General features: G+C 39.3%; 2 protein-coding genes across 2 annotated transcripts; one reads left to right on the forward strand and one right to left on the reverse strand.

Moving 5' to 3' along the window:
* The first annotated feature begins 1,520 nt into the window (after positions 1–1,520).
* Positions 1,521–6,444, forward strand: otud3 (OTU deubiquitinase 3). Its single transcript, XM_017487660.3, has 8 exons — positions 1,521–1,693; positions 2,341–2,654; positions 3,678–3,826; positions 4,381–4,493; positions 4,634–4,756; positions 5,071–5,197; positions 5,294–5,478; positions 5,581–6,444. The coding sequence occupies exons 2-8, from the start codon at positions 2,449–2,451 to the stop codon at positions 5,749–5,751; spliced, it is 1,074 nt and encodes a 357-aa protein (XP_017343149.1). The 5' UTR covers positions 1,521–1,693; positions 2,341–2,448; the 3' UTR covers positions 5,752–6,444.
* vwa1 (von Willebrand factor A domain containing 1) lies at positions 5,725–15,655 on the reverse strand. Its single transcript, XM_017487659.3, has 6 exons — positions 15,283–15,655; positions 11,643–12,200; positions 9,176–9,499; positions 8,310–8,585; positions 7,891–8,166; positions 5,725–7,735 (listed from the first exon to the last, which is right to left on the reverse strand). The coding sequence occupies exons 1-6, from the start codon at positions 15,365–15,367 to the stop codon at positions 7,707–7,709; spliced, it is 1,548 nt and encodes a 515-aa protein (XP_017343148.1). The 5' UTR covers positions 15,368–15,655; the 3' UTR covers positions 5,725–7,706.
* Positions 15,656–19,277: the final 3,622 nt, after the last annotated feature.

Genomic DNA, 19,277 nt, shown 5'->3' on the forward strand with positions numbered 1-19,277 from the left:
AAACAACAACAAAAAAAAACATAACGCAGATCCCTGAAGCGCAGTCAGGTCATCCAGCTGAGCACAGTCATCATTAATTGACGTCGCTTTGAAGTGAGGCTTGAGAAAGTGAGGATATTCCTTTGGACTTGCTTCTATTCCTCTCTCCTCGCATCTCATCCTTGCATCCTTCCCTCACATCCTAAGGGGGTGGAGCTAAGTTTCAAGGAAAGGAAGCGAGGAAAGGAAATGAGGATGCACAAATAAGAAATGAGAAGCACCACAAGGGACGTGCACAATGGGGGGCTCTGGGAGCTCGAGCCCCTGCCCTTTTTCTAAATTATTTAAAAGTACCCCTCAACATTAATTAATAACCAATTATATTATGTAAAAAGCATTTGAATTCAAATTAGCATGAGAGCATGCACAAAACAGTAGGTAATGAAATCACAAGAAAGTCGGAGAATGTTTCTATTTATTTGTCCGGTGGAGTCTGCAGTCAGATAGTCTCGTTGTCATGACGCAATCGCGATGCGTCCTGCTATAACAGGCAGACAGGTATGTTGAAACCACTAGCAGTATTGTATATGCTTATCACCGGTAGTTTTCAAATTGTTTATTGTTAATTGATAGTAACCCGCCGCAAAAATACTGCGCCTCTTGCTCTTCTTAATAAGTACTCTCTTTATTTATTTATTTATTGCTCGAACCGGACTCTTTCCATTAGCAAATATTTTTACTGTTACTCTCTCTCTAAATTCTTGATGCTTCCTACCAGTCAGTGGGTGCCCAGCCAGGAGATGCCAAATTGTCATGGAAATTCGACAACACTCGCAGACTTGTCCTCTTCAGGCAAAAAAAAAAGGTTTATTACAGAACGATGGTTAATACAGGATAGAAAAAAGCAGGATAGAATAATGAGAGCGCTCTAAAGCGCTTGTGCTGAACCACTACTATATATATGAAACGCACAGCATGACACACTTCTGTGTACCCATAAGAAGCAGTTTGAGGCAGTTCAAACAGGCTATATTTTAGGATCTTAGAAGATGTGCAGATGAACCTTGAACAGAAGAACATGTTTGTGTCTCTGTAAGCAGATAAACATTCTGTACTGATCTCAGTGACATGACATGGCCTTCTTAGGCGTTATCCCCCGATGAACATGAACACGCACGAACATGAACAAAATTACTAAAAAGTAAAAATGAGTAATTTCCCTCACACTCTCCACTAAAAGTTGCCGTTTTGTTGTAATTATTTCTGTAAATGTAAAAAAAAATAAAGCACCATTAGGTTATATTAGTAGTGTTATTCTCATATCCATTATTGTGATCACACAGTCTGTTGACAATGTCTATCAGGGTGATAATAATATGTAGTTAAGTTAAAGTTAATAGTAAAGTAGTAAAATTGGCTCAGTGGTGATATGCCCCCCCCCCCCCCCCCCCCCCCCCCCCCCCCATTTATTTATTTATTTATTTTTAACATTTGAGCCCCTGTCCATGAGGAACTCTCTGCACGTCCCTGAGCACCTATCGTATTTGTTCCACGACGTTTCGTTGCGCAACTCAATTCTAAATTCTAAAATGGCCCATTAAGGCCACCGTATATCAGGAAGCAGGAGTCTGTACGTAGGTAAATAAAACCAGCCGATCGCTTTTATCGGTCAAAAAGATTCTGTAAGGAACGTGACATCTTCTCACTCAGCAGTGTGAGTATGAACGTTTATAAATTTGTTGCTAAAGTAATTGCGAGTATTACTTAGTTGTTAATAATTTTAGTCTTTAGCTAGCTTTGCTAGCTACATAGTTGCCATGCTTTACCTAAGCAGCTATCTGTAGAAGCAGCATGTACATTGTTGAGTTTAGTCTGTCTTACATTAGCGTGCTTTGTGTTGTTAGATAAGGACCTGTATAATAATATAAATTTAGCTCTGGGATGCTGAGTAGCATTTCTTCTTGCTAGGATTTCAGGTTAAGCTAGCATACAACTCTTAATATTCATGGTAGCCTAAACTGTTGGCTAGCTCTTACTCACTTAGTTAATAATTGCGAAATTATTTGTCAGTACGTCAGTCAGTTATTTTACACATAATGCTATTTTGAAACATCTTTGTAATTGTATTGGCTAATTAATAATACACGTTTTCTGTTCCATTACTGGAGCTAGCTAAGCTAGCCCTATTTAGCCTACATATGACACACAATACTGCTATAATTGTCTTCTTCGTTTGTGTCCGCATTTCTGTTTTGATTCCTAGACGATATAATGTCCTATGGGGTTGATTCTGGGCATGATGACACTGACGTTATTTGTTTTATTTTTGGTGCACTAATAAGTTGTTTTGTTGTCATAAAGCTTCATGTTTAGGTTGCAGTTGTACGTGGCTGTCATATAGATTTGATGAACTCCCATCAGCCGTTTCACTGAAGTCAGTGAAGTCGGGGTTGTATACAGCACATCGCCATGTCGAGAAAGCAGTCAGGAAAGCCTGTACGTGGGAACAGGAAATGTGAGCTGGAGAGAAAGAGGGATGAACGCGCAGCCCGTAGGGCTCTGGCCAAAGACCGAAAAAATCGGCCTCCAGGAGAGGAGGAAGGAGAGGAATTTGTTAGTTTTTCCAACCAACTCAAAGCACTTGGTCTCAAACTAAGAGAGGTCCCAGGAGATGGGTATGTTGAGATTTTTTAGTCAGAGTTAATCTTCTTTCACACTCAGAACCCGAAACATTATCAGCTGACTTTTACCCAACTGTGCATGCATCCCTTCACACAAGCCGAGAAAAACAGTACTAATTTGTACTGTTCCTTGTTGCTGGGGTGGAACTCTCAAGCATGCACATTTTGTGCCTTTAGTATGTAGTTTTTATGCAGAACGGTGCATATAAATGTACCTTTACTCTAAAAAGTCATTATGGTCCAATTGTGTCAAACCTTTTTTTAAATTGTACACTATACAGATCAGTCATAATATTCAAACCACCTGCCTAATATGGTGTAGGTCCCCCCTGTGCCTCCAGCGTTAACTTTCAGCAATTTTTGCTGCAGTAGCTCTTCTCTTTTATCGGACCAGATGGCTAGCCTTCGCTCCCCACTCGTAACACTGAGCCTTTGGTGTCCATGACCCTGTCGCCGGTGTCCTTCCTTGGACCACTTTTCATAGGTACTAACCACTGCATACCGGGAACACCCCCAAAAGACCTGCTGTGTTGGAGATTCTCTGACTCGGTCGTCTAGCCATCACAATTTGGCCCTTATCAAAGTCACTCAGATTCTTACACTTGCCCATTTCTCCTGCTTCCAACACATCAACTTCAAACTGACTGTTCACTTGCTGCCTAATATATCCCACCTTTTGACAGGTGCCATTATAACGAGATAATCAATGTTATTCACCTCACCTGTCAGTGGTTTTAATGTTATGCCTAATCAGTGTATGTCCACATTTCCTGGTGAAAGATGCATATTAAAAGTTCAAAAAATAAGGGTTACATCCCAACAACAAGCAAAGGTACAGTTTAGTACCCTTTGTTTCTGAGAGTGCAGGGCATTTTTACTAGGATGCATGCATTTATGTTAACATTGTCTTTATGCCGATAATGTCTTTAATTATAAAAGATGAATGATATTTTAAAGCTGCCTTAAAAGATGTCTATGCTGAGAATAGACATGCACTTTACATCGTATACAACATAGAAACTGCTTGTTCCGAGCTTTGGCGGATCAGCTGGAGGGACACTCACGAGGTCACTTGCGTCTGCGCCAGGAGACTGTTCAGTACATGACGTCTCACAGGAAGGACTTTGAACCTTTCGTTGAGGATGATGTGCCATTCACTAAGCACGGTGAGAAATGGGGTTGTGAGTTTGGACATGAAAAATAATTCTACTAGGAAATACTCAAAAAGAAGTGTTTGAAACACTTTAAACAGTCTTGTGAATTGAAAGTCATCCACTGTTCTGTGTAAGCCTGATATTCTGTACTTTTGCCTCAGATTATTTGAGATCATGTTACTGGACATAATGAATTTTGTTGATTAAAAAAATGACACTAAATTGCCTGACAATTGATAGATAATTAGCCTTCTCATTTAAATACCCATGTAATGGACCTCCAGTGAGTTTCATTATAGAGAACATTTAACTCCTGCATGAGTTATTACCCTTCTGAGATCTTTTTTCTAATTAACAAATTACATGTACTGTCACTTTCAGCTACAGTGTATTCTGTATATTTATCCCACCCTACAGAGAAATGTCAGTAATGTCATACCAGTTGTAAACCGCGTTAAACGTGCTTAAAATATTTTCTTTAAAGACAAGAACTCGACTTTATTTTTAACAGTAATGTTTTCTGCTAAATGCTGTAAATTTAAATATATTCTCTTCTCATCCTCCAGTGTCAGACCTTGCAGAGCCAGGGACCTTTGCAGGCAACGATGCAATAGTGGCCTTTGCTCGCAGCCAGCAGGTGAAAGTGGTCATCCATCAGCTGAATGCTCCATTGTGGGAGGTGATGTACAGCTGTTTGACTCTTATATTACCTGACTCTTGTTTATAGACTTACCATCAGTAGAATTTAAATTATTTTGATGCAAACTCTAGGTTGTGGGGGAAAAAAACAAGCAAAGGTAACGTGATGTCATCTTTTAGATAAATGGATCAGAGAAGCCATTATGTCAGGAGCTCCATATAGCGTACCGTTATGGTGACCATTATGACAGTGTCCGGCAGATTGCAGACAACTCTGAGAGCCCTGCCTGTCTGCGTATAGCGGTTTGTAAATATATATATATATATATATATATTTTTTTTTTTCCTCCCCCACAGGTTCCCAACCTTGGTCTTGGAATACCCTTTGTCCTGTACAACTTCAAATCAAAAAGGGCTGTTGATTAGCTGATTAATCACATGCAAGGAATACAATGTGCAGGACAGGGGAGTGGGTAATCCAGGACCGGGGTTGGGAACCTGTGTTTTAATGATTCACTAAACAGATCAAGCAGTACAAGAACAATTATGTTACCCATTACAGATAGTACAGGTTATAGACTGATCTTACATACAATGTTGTTCTGCCCTTATGATAGAATCTAAATAATTCAAGACGGTTTGGTGATGGGGAGAAGGACAAACAGAGAGTCCCCTCCCCTAGCCATTCTCCCTCTGACGATGAAGATGTTATCCTGAATTCCCTGAAGACCACCAGCCCAAACAGTAAGAGAGACACTCTCTTTTTCCATACTCTTATCTTGGCTTTGGTGGAGTTCTTGTCTCCCCACACTGTTTCTGCATTTGGTTTGCATCTTTCAGGTCAAGCGGTAAATCCGTGCCAATCAATTGCAACCTCACAGACGTGCCATGCAGAATGGCTTGAATCCGAGCTGAAGAACCAATCAACACCCTGTGGCTTTGGAACAGGGAAAATGCCCACAAATCAAAGTGAACGTAGTGACCGCGTGTGTCTGCCTGAGAGTGGTACCAAATACAAACCCAAGGTTAATGCTGGTTATATTATTTATGTTTAAAAGCAATATGTGGATTTATTGCTTGGGATAAGGATATGTGTTATCTGGCATTCCCTCTTTTTGGGTTTCTAGATGTCTAATAAACAAAGGAAAGAGCAACAGCGTCTAGAGAAGAAGAAGAAGCAGGAGGAAAGGCACAGACAGAAAGTTCTTCAAGGCAAAGGTTCACATGACCATGACCAGAATCAGAATCTGCCTGAACCGGTTACACTTGTGCCAGCTCTCAACACTCTAAGCATCTAAAATAGTCTTGGACAAATAATTCTAAAAGGTGACTCTGCTGCTTTTTATTCAGTTATCCAAGTATAGCAAGAAATGGGTAATCTCTACATTGTGTATATGTGGAGAACGTGATTAAGTGCATGGAAATGTGCTGCCATCTTAATGACAATAAGAGGAAATTCTCTCTTTCGGGTAAAACCATCATGGTATGTGCTATGGTTGCCTTAGCTAAACTATCATATCTTCACTTATTTTTTAAATTTACTATTATTTAGAACCAAAGAACAGTCCAAACTGTAACTGGGCAGTATGGAGAATAGCATTACGTTATGGTTGATGTTGGTGAATTGAAAGAAATTGTTTTTTCCTTTGACTTATAAGGAATTAGTTTCTGCTCCTGATAAAGGCTGCCAACCTTTATTGAAATTAGTGGGGTTCTTGTTTGGTTTACATTTTTGCATTCCCTTACAGAGGATTTGCCATCTTTATATTTTGAAACATAATTACATATTGAGAATATCAGCATGCATTCAGTATTTCATGTGAGGAATCATTCATTGCATATTCATAACCCGAAGAATTGTTCTGTAATTCTAGTCATTGTTCATCTGTTCATGTTACACAAATGAGTAAGCATCACAATTTTATACGGAAGTGGAAATCTATTTATTTAAAATCAACAATAAAGTTTGGGGAGTCTTGTACAGTATAAGACATTGTGTAATGTGTATATAATTAAATATTTTACAAGCATGTTTTTGTAATGCAATACATTTGATATACCTTGATTAAGACAGTGTGCAAGCATGATGAGTAGTTTGGCAAACAGTAGGAAATGAAAGTGCTAAATTCCGAGTCATCTTATTTACACGCATGTTAAACTTTAAAGCAGCTCTTCATAATGTGGACATTATGCCAATAGTTTGAAATAATAGAATGTACTGTATGTATAAACCATAAAAAGCATCAATATCTCTGATAATCCACAAGGAGGCAGTAGAGGATTTCTGTGCTGCAACCCCATACTGGAAATGTGCAAAGCAAAAAAAAGCACAACCATTCATGAACACATCCTGAAATGACAAGATGCAGGAGTAAAGTATAAAAAGCAAATCTTTATGTGCATCCCTCAGTAGACGTGTGTAGGTAGTGGATTGTGCCTCTGAAGTTTTCTGGAAACTGATTAAGGCCCTTCTTGACCACAAAACACATGTTACACCCTCTCATTAGTAGCTACAAGGAACTCAAAATCTGTTCCTTATTTTCATCAACCTTACAATCTCATGGAGAGATAATTATAGTGGCCTAAATGAGTGGTTTCTAACCCTGATCCTGCAGGACCCATACCTTGCACTTTTTGTTTTGTTTTGATGTTTTCCCTCCTCAAGTACCCCCATGTCAACACAGGAAGGGTGTTAATTAGTAGATTATTTGAATCAGGAAAAACAACACATGTAAGGCAGGGGAACTCCAGGAACATGTATAAAAACCACTGGGATAAATGGCCCTAATCGTGTGCCTTAACAATACATAATTTACTTTCAGGCAGTGGTTTAGATGTGCAACATTAGCTAGGTGTGTGTCCTAAGTTAACTTAACTATTAAAAGTATTTCATTGTTCCCTTTTCAAACATAAAATGTATAGGGCTGTAAGCCAACATATTCAATTCCATTACTAAAATATATACAGATAAACACATGCTTTTGACTGATGTTCTCATTGGACATTTAATGGTTTCATTACCATCTTAACTTAAATACTAATTTTTCATTCTTTTTTGTGTTTAGGTGTATGCATAGTGTGTTTGCTGGTTTAAATAACTTCAGTTTGTCTATTCAGTGCAGTTGGTGTAATTGCTTTAGAGCACCTCTCTGTGGACAACAAGTGCTATAACTGTATGAGTTATAACCTTTTCTCTTCCTCTTTTTCCATCTGTGGTAAGGTTTTCAGCTCTTCGTCCATCTGTCTGGCAGAACTACAAGTTGTGACTCCAAGTAAATGCAGCTGTAGGAAAAGTTTATTAGAAAAACAGAATGCTCAACAGGCAACATATTGTAACTGCATGCTACCAAAATTTACGCACAATTAAATTCAATATTTTTTAAATGTCGTAAATACTGTGAAATACAGAAACGGTATTAAAATGTCACACTACCAACCTGAGCCAAAGTGAGCCGTACAGCACAGGCCTTCTCCCCGAGCTGACTTGTAAACAGGGGAGACACAGACACGGGAATCGCTGGGTACGTGGGTAAGGGTTGTAGAGAGGAGGTGGGGTGGCAGGTATAAAGTGGAACGCTGCCTAGAGGATCGTATAGACTCGCCTTCCCATGTCAGCCAGTAACCACGTAAACCTTCAGCACCTCCTTTCCACTTGACCAGCACGGAGTCATTTCCCACTGTAGTGAGATGCAGATCTGCTAGAGCTGGCAACACTGACAAAAAAGACGGAAACTTAAGCTTTACTCATTCTGCACCGAAAGAAAAAAATGAAGGAAACAGTTTTTGGTTGGATTCAAATAATATAGATTTAGATGGAGTTACTATACAACATGTTTAAATGTTAACACACCAATACCTTCTTGAGTGCATGCTTTGACAGACATGGCTTTCTCTTTGCCAGAGAGGTACCTGGCACTCACGGTGACCAGGTACTGTGTCCCAGGCTGCAGGTTAGTCAGTACCGTTGAGTTCTGCCTGTTATTAACAGTGAGCACATGGAGTTTCCCTGTTGGAAGGGTGGAGTACTCCACCTGATAAGTCTGTACAGATTTAGGCTGCAGCGGTCCCCAGCTCACTCTCACACTGGTCATGGTTGACTCAGAAACCGTCACTTGCACCGGGCTCAGGATCTCTATGTCAGAGGATATTAGGGAAGAGAGGAGGTGTTTAGAAAAAGGGAACATGTAATGTAAACAGTTTTCGCACGGACACTATTTATCACTGTATTTAAACAACTTTAACCCATCACTTCACTTTTTGTATCAAAACACTCTGTCTTCATTTCTACTGAACTGTAGTGTAACCACCAGTCAAAAGTTAGGACACACCTTCTCATAGAAGGGTCTTCATTTTTTCTATTTTCTACTGTTTCTTCTTCTTCGTAATAATAATAATAATAATAATAATAGCACAATGGATGTTCTCAAGGTGCTTCCTGAGGAAGTTTCACCCAGAAGGCTTTTCTTAAATAGGAAGCACACTCTTTGTTCTAAATAAAATGTAATTTTAAGTTAAAACTACTTATTAAAAATACATTTGGATTTGGTAATAAATTTATAGATGGGCCTTAACTTAACAAATTCCAAGCCTTTATCAAAATGTCTCTCGTGTTCCTCCTGTCCCTTATTTCCTTATATTGTAAATTGAACAATGGACATATGAATCAAATTTCAATGTTTCAGACAGCATCCACTTCACAAATGAACCCATTGCTGTTCTCACCTGGCTGCGTGGTGAAGGTGGTATGTAGGGTGTTAAAGACCTCTAAGTTGGATCGCGGTATTAGCGAGACATTGTATGTGGTGTCCGGACGTAGGTTGCTCAGCCTGGTAGAGCTGGAGTTGCCTGGGCGGGTGATTCTCTGATAGGGGCTTACAGCTATGCTTTGATCAGTACCATTCTCTCCCGTACTTTTTGTAGGTTCCGAGTGAACAGGTCCAAACCGGATGTCATAGTACCCGGTACCTGCAAGCACAGGCCTCCAGTGCAACTCTGCACTAGTAGAGGTGATGTCTTGAACCTGCAGCCTTTTAGCACGAATGATTTCTGGGTAAGCAGAGGGAGAGGCATAAATAAGCAGAACAGTAACGAGAGAACAGAGTTTAACAAGGAGTAAGCCAAGAGGAATGTCTCTCAAAATAGAAAGCTCAGTCAAATGTGACAAATAGCAGCGTCATAAGCTGCTATGGGTATGGGTGAGCGAGTGTATCAGACAAACTCTATTAGGGCGCCATGCCATGCCATATTTGATATTCCTAACCTGATCTGTATAATGTGCTTATGGTCTATGTATGATGTATGTGTAAGAGTCTAAAACTGGGCACTTACGTGACACTCAATCAGTAAAGAGGATTACTTATTATTAATACCTGGAGGCCCTAGGAAGGCTCCAGTAATTTTTTTTATTATTAGCCCCTCTCTCATTACAGTGTATATTGCTCTGTCCCTTTGCCTTGAAGACTAGTGTTGCTGTCTCAAGCTATTTGTGTCCCTGAGTTGTCTGGCCAAGGCGCCCAAATTTCTACAGCACGCACCGGTGGAGGCTGGAAGACCACACGTCTACACCCATATACAGTGGATATAAAAAGTCTACACACCCCTGTTAAAATGGCAGTTTTTGTGATGAAAAAAATTAAACCAAGATATATCATGTCAGAACTTTTTCCTACGCTCAGTGTGAAATTATGATCAGAAACATTTTAGGAAAATAGGAGAACTAAAATTGTTACAATAACCAGGTTTCACACCCTTTTATAATTGGCGATGTGGCTGTGTTCAGAATGAACCAATCATATTCAATCTCATGTTCAAAAGTAATTATCTTACAGCTGTCATCAAATAAATTATTCCGATTAACCCCAACTAAATGCCCTTTTAAAAAAAAAAATCTTGTTTCATCTGATTGCTGAAGTCATGGTCTGCAAAGAGCTGACAAAGCCTTACAGGGTCTCACTGTTGAAAGGAATTGATCAGGGGAGGGGTACAAAATAATTTCCAAAACTTGAAATGCACCATGGACACTAAAGGCTCCCAAATTTACAAAAGGACACAACAAAAACTTACCAGGGAGGCTGCCAAGAGACCTACGGCAACATTAAGAAGCTGCAGGAATATCTGACAAGTACTGATTACGTTCTGCATGTGACAACAGTCTCTCATATTCTTCACATGTCTGGGCTGTGGGGTAGGGTGGTTAGAAGTAAGCCCTTTCTCACAAAAATCATCCAAGCCAAACTAAGTCACCTCAAACCATGTGATAAAATGTATTATGGTTTGGCTCAAAAAAAAAAAAGCACATCAGCAAAAGATCACCATCCCCATGGTGAAGCATGGTGTGGTAGCATCATGCTTTAGGGCTGCATTTCTTCAGCCAGAACTGCAGATTTTATCAAGGTGGAGGGAATCGTTAATCGCTACAAATATGAGCTGATTCTACTGCAAAATATTCAGGTGTCTGCTTATAAGCCTAAAGCATTCATCCAAATCAACAAAAGAATGGCTTAACCAAAAGAAGATCAATGTTTTTGAATGGCCTAGCCAGAGCCCAGACTTGAATCCAACTAAAAAATCTGTGGGGTGACCTGAAGTGGGCTGTACGCAGGAGATGGCCTCACAATTTGATGAATCTAGAATGTCTATGCAAAAAAGAGTGGGGAAAATATTGCCAAGTCAAGATATGCCACGCTGATAGACTCTGACCCAAAAAAGACAGTGGTGTAATAAAATCAAAAGGTGTTTCAACAAAGTATTAGTTTAATGGTGTGCACACAGGTTGTTGTAAGTCCCCCCCCCCCCCCCCCCCCGCCATATAGAAGTTTCAGATTATTTTTCACTTTATTTGTATACTTTGCAATTGCACATTAAATGTGAGAAAAGATCAGACATGATTTGTCTTAGTGTCATTCTTTTACTTCATAAAAGCCTGCCATTTTAACAGGGGTGTGTAGACTTTTTATATCCACTGTAGTCTGTCTGCTCTTATTATTTTTTTCCTCACATCTATATTCAGAGGTTGAGCAAGATTAAGCATCTTTAAAGTGACTTGTTCTCATTTTCTCTTTTACAAAATAATATGCTGATTGTTTAGGTCATTGTCAAGTCTCTACCTATTCCTCTTTATACATGTTTGAACTACACTAAATCCGTTTTTCTTAAACTAATTTCCCTGTTTTTCCCAATAAGCTCTTACCAATGATGGCATTCCTCAAGTCCTCAGTGATGATACTCATGTCTTCGATATCCACAAAGTGCAGGTGATCCTCAGCAGGTGGACTCACAACATCCCTTAGTACCTGGTAGTTCCCTCGACCAGTGGACACAGCCAGCACATAGACACCCTCGTTCCGCAGCTCAGTCATGAACTGCTGCACGTCTCCAGGCTCCACACCATCAGTAAGCCACACCAGCACTCTTGGCAGTCCTTCTCTGGCTCCTCCTGGGATGCCCTGCTTCAACACCTCCTCCTTGGCGATCAGAAGAGCTTCCTCTGTATTGGTGTCTCCCCCAAGTTTTTGAGTCCTCTGCAGTGCTTCCTGAAGGTCCTGCTGCCTGCTATAAGCCTCAAAGCCAAACTCCAGGTGTGGCATTGTGCCAACCTGCAGCAGCGCCATCCTCACCTGGCCATGACCCAGAGAAAAAGGCTGCACAAGCTCTGACAGGAAGTTTAGCATGTGCGAAAACTCAAACATAGAGACACTCCCCGAAGAATCCAACAGGAACAAGACATCGCCTTCACAGCAGTTCAAAACTGTTGGTGTAAAGGAAAGATCAGAGGTTTATCATAATGTTTAGGAAAGAGGTTTTAAAGATGTTAATACCAATTAGGAATTGATTTAGAAGGTCAGGCTCAGTCACATTTAATGTCCAAATAGCATCACACGGAGCAAAACAACAATTTACAAAATAAAGAGGTTCATCAAAGTAATATCTATCAATTTCACTGAACAGAACAGTTGCATAGTTTTGGAGTTTAATATTTTAGTATTGAACAAGATGTCAATTTCTCAAGAACAATACCAAGTGCTGTAAATTAGGAAAACGTGAGATGCAATTTCAACCATTACTTGTATCTCAAGGGGAACTGCAGTTAATCAAGCCATCCAAAGCACAAAATAAAATGTTTCCACAAAAGGAAGAAGTAACAAGTGGTCTATTCTCACTGGCATCGTTTCTCCGATCTTGCTGTACTTTCCAGGGTTTTCCTCCCTGCTCCCACGCACTCCCTGACTCACACACACGCAACTATATGCTACTGCACAAAATCTTCACTCCTTTGCTTTGCTGCTTTTTTTGGAACACCACAGTCACACAGTTATTAAAGTTCCACCAAAAGCAATAAAAATGGATAAAACTCAAAAGCTTAAGCGGAATGCCAACTAGAAAAGGGAAAAATAAGAAAAATCCACCTTGAAGGGGCATAGAAAGTGTCAGATTTATAGGGGAAAAAAGGCTGCATGGTTTGATCAAAATATTTAGACTGAGCCAGAAAAGCAATAATGATCTGCCAGCAGTTATGGATTTCCTGGCAAAGAAAAGCTCCTTAAATTAGAGTTGAAAAATAAACATAAACAGATGGTAAGTGGTAGCAGCAGGACTACTGGATACCATGAGGGTTAGCGGGGGGGTTAGAAGGGGCAGCGTGAGGGAGAAACAGACAGTAAAGGGGGAGGTGAGGACTGTGAGTCTCATAAGAATGAAAGGAAGGAATGCATTTTCTATTCCAGAGACCACAGTAGTGAGAAAGAATGAAAGCTGTGTGTGTGAGGGAGATCATAATAGGAGAGTGAACCCATGCCCAATAAGACAAGTCACTAACTAATCAAAAGGTCTAGTAATGCCTGCAGGCAGGGCAGCCGTGGGTATTCAGACTTGCAAGTAAACAGGCATTTTCTAATGCCCACTTTGTGTCCTTCGATATTTTGAACAAAGCCTCATTTTAGTGTCACAATACAATCCTTCAATAGTTTGCGAAACACTTGACTGCACATCGGCACAGTCAGTCTAACCAGTGACTCTTGAAGAATTCCCAAAAGCATTCAACCATCTCGAGATGAACCAGACAATGGGAAATGTCCTCATAATCCAAATACAAGTGACCACTACGAGGGCCGTCTAAAGATGAGAAGTAGGATAATCGAAGTATACTCCAAGTCACATTGGCTAGGATTTAATGTCCAACGAGACATTCTGACAATGATGAAATATAGCCTGACAAGTACATCACTGACTTACTATAATGATGTGGGAAAAGAAAAGAACGAATTTATTCTTTTCTTTTCCCACATCATTATAGTAAGTCAGTAAGTCAGCAAAATACACGATCACACACCCACACACTGTCTCTGCCTACACACATGCACACACAATACATAGCGTACATATGGTTGAGTATGAATTTAGTTAGCCACATAAGCATCTAAAATGAATTTAATGAAATAATCTCTGTGCACTAAGTGACCTTCAATATTAAGACATGAACTGGGAGGATAGCACCTGTGATTGAGAGAGCAGTGTAAAAAGCTGTTGTGTGAGCAATGGTTAAAATTCAATAAAATTTTACTTTTATAGCAATTTTAACAATGGACACTGTCACAAAGCATTTTTACAGAAATATATAAATTCATGATATAAATTTTTAATTGATCCCTAATGAGCAAACCAGAGGTGACGTTGGCAAGGAAAAACTCCCTGAGACAATATGAGGAAGAAACCTTGACAGGAAACACACAACTAATATACACCGGAGATCAAAAGAATGGAAGAACGTTGAGGTTTCAATTTCCAAACTAGTTTACTTTTTCATTTTCCAGACAACAGCACAAGTCAATTGATAGCTTGCCAATGTGTACTATAGAAATTCAGCTGGCCTTTCAGTGGTTAAGTTAAATACTCAATGTTATCAAAAGTACCAAAAGCATCTAGACCAGCATCTTACCAGCTGACATTCCACAGGCTATCATTAAAACAACATGATGGATTTTTGATGGCTGAAGAATTATTCCCATTTAACTTATACAATTAAAAAGTGTCTTTTTTAAAAGTATATCCTTTTAGTTGAATTTGAGTAGACTGGTTGAGCAGACTGGTCACCATTCCAATTTTCACCGGAAGTCAGGACCTGTGGCGAGGTAGTTTTATTTAATCATATTCCAGTGTGCAAACACAGATAAGCGGAAGGGATGTGTTTCTATTTTTTTTTTTTTCAAATTCATACAATGAACTTTGACTGATGATTGATGTTACTAGTCAGGGTCATGGTGAGTCTGTTTCAGGAATGCTGGGCACCACCCGTGAATGCACCCTGAATGGTACTGCAAGGCGCGCACACTCCTCGATATGGAGATTTATAAAATCACCATATCAAACTTTAAAAACGATTTAAAACGTTGGTGTTGGGTGACTTAATATAAAAACAATTAAAGAACCAGCCAGTAGTTTTTTTATTTCTTTCTTTTTTTAAAAAAAAATTTTAATTTAGTCATTCATTTTCATATGATACATTTTCATGTGATTAATTTACGTGTGATTCAGTAGTTTGTTATTTCTGCACATATTTTGTTCTATATTATTATTAGGCTATTGTCTGTTATCCAGTGTGATATGGGGTGTGTAGTTACAGAGACCTTGGGTGGCCAAGGAGGGGCAACAGGGGTACCTTCTAATTATGTATACAAGTTCACCCTGTGTTTAGCTTTGTGAAAACGTTTCGTGTTTATTTGCACAAAGTTAAATATTGTCTGTACTGTACGTCTAAAATTTGTTTCTCAAACTAAGAGAAATAATTAAGTTCAGATTTGATTGGTGTAATGTATGTGAACTGTGGAACTCACCTGAACCGGAGCTCGAGCTCTGCGACTTTCCCGCGCGCAGGTGAAAGCTGAACAGCAGGCACGTGAGCACGAGCCGAAACTCCATCGCGCGCTTCCCTGTGTTGTTTCCTGAGGCGCGGAATAGTATATTAGACTACTGAAAACGGTCACAGCCACGGCAGGTAATAACCATGTTTCGCCCAGAGGTTTTGCCCTAGTAGTCAACCTTGAAAATGTTGGCAGGTCTTGCTTTGTTACACGCCTCCTTTTTCCCGAAAGAACACAATAAGTGCACACCTGTAGCTACAATTTCCGTCGACTGACTCACCCGGACTGCTGTGTCTTGCGGCAGACTAAACCAAAAACAGATTGAGACTGTGAGAGCTAGAGCTACTGAATTTGCAACACTCCCTCCCTCCTTCCTGTAGTTTCTCCCCTTCCCTCCCCTCTTTTCTTTCGTTCCCTCCCTACTTTCAGTCGTGCTGTAGCCGACTGACCAACCTTCACCGGCTTGGAGTCAGTCCCAGCTTTTCCTCACTGTCATCTTTCCCTCGTGTTGGCTTTGAATGTGGCTGCTACTCCTGCAGCTATAACCGGGCAGTGTCATCTGAAAACAGAGTTCTATCTTATTTAGATTAGTTGTTTTAACACTGAAGCGGGAATACTTTTCATACAATAACACATAAATCAATTCAAAAAACACATTTCAACAAATATGGAAGAAGAGTGTGAAACATATGAAAGGCCCCTAGATAGATAACATACCACACAATTAAATGTATTTACCAGCAATTTGCTTTATTTGTATTGTCCCCAGAAGCACTGGGGCCATTTCCGGACTGCACATGTCCAGATTTGTGTGTAGCGGAAATTAGTTTTAGAAAGTCTTGATGCTAAAACCCCCAGTGAACTTCAACAAGGGGTGACGTGGACCAACACACCCAGTAAGCAAACACAGACTAGTTGTAAAAGCCCAGTCTGGTGAGCATATATTGTCCTCAATTTTCAGCTGTACTAACATACAACAATTAATTTCTAATTCTACCTTTTCTACCTAAGCAGGATTTCGCTATTAACTTAATCCATAGCTTACAGTGACTTGCATATTGTGTGCCATGAGTCCAGCAGAAGCAGTAAATCAAGATCTGTGCACCTGCTAAAACTTTGTCCTGGCATGTGTATGGCTGTCAGATATGCATGCACGTTAGAATACACATTTTAGACACCAGATTCCTTGGGGCTGTTTGCAGTCTGAACTTATACATTATCGACATCGATAGCCATGATAATTTTTGATGTAATTTAGGATCTAGAATACAAGTTACCTCAAGAGCACCATACCTCATATTCAGCTAGATCAAATGTGAAATATCTACAGGCTTTAATACCCGCTCATACCCTGGAAAGAGGTCTTTCCCAAAGTCGTAGGGGTTTGTGAACCACTTGGAGGCAAGTATGGACCTGCTGCAGAGATGAGATAAAAATCTCCAGCAACGCAGACCACGAGTGTATACAAGCAGCTCTGCATATTTCGCCATGGAGTTTTGTTTTGTTTTACACAGAAAATATGATGTAATGGCATCGTATAGATATGATGCAATCGCATTGCCCAGATCACTATGAATGGAAATGAAAATTTCCATTGCATGAGAAGGCATCTATGGCAAAGAAATACTGATATGCATTTCAAGTGTTGTTTAACATAATTATCAAATGAAGTGGATCTGTTTGTATACTAAGGAAAAAGGTTCAATCTAGAACCCTTAAGGCTTCTTGTCTTTGTCTCTTTGTGTCAGGCGGCAGATACAGATGCAAATGCAGGTAAACAGTCGCTTTATTTAACAAGCTGGCAAGAGACAAAAAACATGGTTAATAAACAGACAATGGTCAGGTGATGAACAAGCAACCTGAACTACACAAGGCAAAGGCAAAAACATGAAAATCAGAACAAGATCAATGACCAGAAAGATGATACCAAGATAAAGGCTTGGTATCAATTGATATGCAACAAAGGGCTTATACTTCGCACTGAATGGGTGATGTAGAGTCCTTATATAATGTGTGGCTGTGATTGAGTTCAGATGTATGTATAAGCCAGTGAACGTTTCTGTGGTTGTTGGGTGTTGTTGTCTGTGCCAGCCATGACTGTACGCCATGTTGTGTTCTGTTGAAGTTAGACGCTGTTTCCAGAGTTGACATGACACTAGAACCCTACACCAGTGTTTCCTTATCAGAGAGGGTTATCAAAGGGTTGCCCCTTTAGGAAGCTAAGAATCCTTAACTATCTAAATATCCCCTGAAGAATCCTTTAAATAAAAATAAATAAATAAATAAATAAATAAATAAATTTTAAAAAACAGTACCAGATGGTACATTTGTTTGAAAGGCAAATCATTTCATTTTTTTTGGGTGAGAAACAGCACTTATAGGAATGAAACATGTTCTTCTAATAAAACAACAATAATATTCATTTAATCATTTATTCACTTATTCAATACAACCTGGATGATCCCTGGACATATTCATTCACTACTAGGTCCAATTTAGCATTGCAAATCCATCTACATGCATGTTTTTGGGTGAAAACCCTGGGAGAAAATGCAAAATTCCACACAGACAGTAGCCAGCTTAGGATCAACCCTTTATCTTCCCACTGCACTGTGACATTCACTTGCTTACTTGCTTATAAACTCCCATTTGTAATAAACCTTTCAATGAAGACCAATATAATATCAAATTTACTACCCTAAAGAAAAGTGTTATGAAATACCAATAAGTAGAACTGCGGTGAGTTACACTTTGAGGTAGGTTTGCATCATTAAAGAGATTGTAGCAGCATTCAAACTGAATATAAAAATAATCTCACCTGTCAGATTTATTGGACTGTGTCATTGAAACATGAGAGAAGTATTGGCATAGATGGCAGTGAGCACAGTAGCAGAAAGCCCAGTTCAGCTTTCCTGGCACAGGAGAATGGAAATATATCATAAATGACAGGACACAAAACTAAAGATTCAAATAAATATTTTTTAATCTCTTTTTTTTTTTTTTTTTTTTTTGGACAGGTTTAATGCTTCAGCTAAATGTTTTAAGAAATATTTTAGAAGTTGCTCTAATCAAAGCATTACTTCCCTCCAACATCTGGTATAATCATGAACATTTATTGGTCCAAAAGTACTGCATATCTGTATATGCCTTGTCCAGTGTCAGTGAAGGCCACTGTTCTATGCAGGAATAATTAAACCAAACACCTTATTTTACTTCATTTCACCTCACATGGCAAAAGTTATACAGATATACTGCTTTACAAAATTATTTAGATTTCAAATACAGTACACTTGTGCGATCAGTGAATAGACGATAAATGGTGTAATAGATGTATAATTGGTTTCACTATTATACATGGTGTCCCAAAAGTCTCCAAATTAACTTTTTTTTTTTTTTTTTTTTACCAAAATGTAATTCTATTTACAAAACATCATCTACATAATTGCTATGTCTTTGTAAACACACATGTAAATGCATGTCCATCGCAATCTTGCAACAGCTTCCCAATCCAGCCATGAGAAGGATTTCAGTCCGTTCTTCTTTTCTCTTAAAGGCTATCGAGGAAGAAAAAAACATAAACTAAGTATAAAAATTTTTGGAAGACATGTATGAAGACTTTTGGGACACCCTGTATAATGCTTAAATGAGTACACTGAAATAATGAAAGGAGGAAATCAGCTAAATTTGTAGGACAGGGGAACTCCAAGAGATGGAAATAGGAAATAACACACTAGGGCATTAAGGCCTTTTGTGACCTCTGTGTTAATGAGCATTGGGCAGATTAAATAAATAATTAACATCCTCCTAATACCGAAAATACTCTGGAAACTCAAGCGGATTGTCCAGCCTTCCATCCTGTGTTTGTTATGAATTGTCTGAATGCTCCTGGTCTTCCTGGATTTAAGTACAATTTATCGATACCTGCGTCACCATAGTTTCCCCTCACGCCAGTCTTTCTATCAACCCTG

This window comes from Ictalurus punctatus, chromosome 15 (genome assembly GCF_001660625.3).
Source record: "Ictalurus punctatus breed USDA103 chromosome 15, Coco_2.0, whole genome shotgun sequence".
Classification (NCBI taxonomy): domain Eukaryota; kingdom Metazoa; phylum Chordata; class Actinopteri; order Siluriformes; family Ictaluridae; genus Ictalurus; species Ictalurus punctatus.

Bases quoted from the DNA above. Each gene is read 5' to 3' on its own strand.
- vwa1 (XM_017487659.3), bottom strand. From the start codon at position 15,367: ATGGAGTTTCGGCTCGTGCTCACGTGCCTGCTGTTCAGCTTTCACCTG. The intron at 8,586-9,175 runs GTGAGAACAGCA...CCTCTGACATAG, and splicing joins CACCTTCACCACGCAGCCAG to AGATCCTGAGCCCGGTGCAA. The intron at 8,167-8,309 runs GTATTGGTGTGT...CTTTTTTGTCAG, and splicing joins CAAAGCATGCACTCAAGAAG to TGTTGCCAGCTCTAGCAGAT.
- otud3 (XM_017487660.3), top strand. From the start codon at position 2,449: ATGTCGAGAAAGCAGTCAGGAAAGCCTGTACGTGGGAACAGGAAATGT. The intron at 2,655-3,677 runs GTATGTTGAGAT...TATACAACATAG, and splicing joins AGAGAGGTCCCAGGAGATGG to AAACTGCTTGTTCCGAGCTT. The intron at 5,198-5,293 runs GTAAGAGAGACA...TGCATCTTTCAG, and splicing joins GAAGACCACCAGCCCAAACA to GTCAAGCGGTAAATCCGTGC.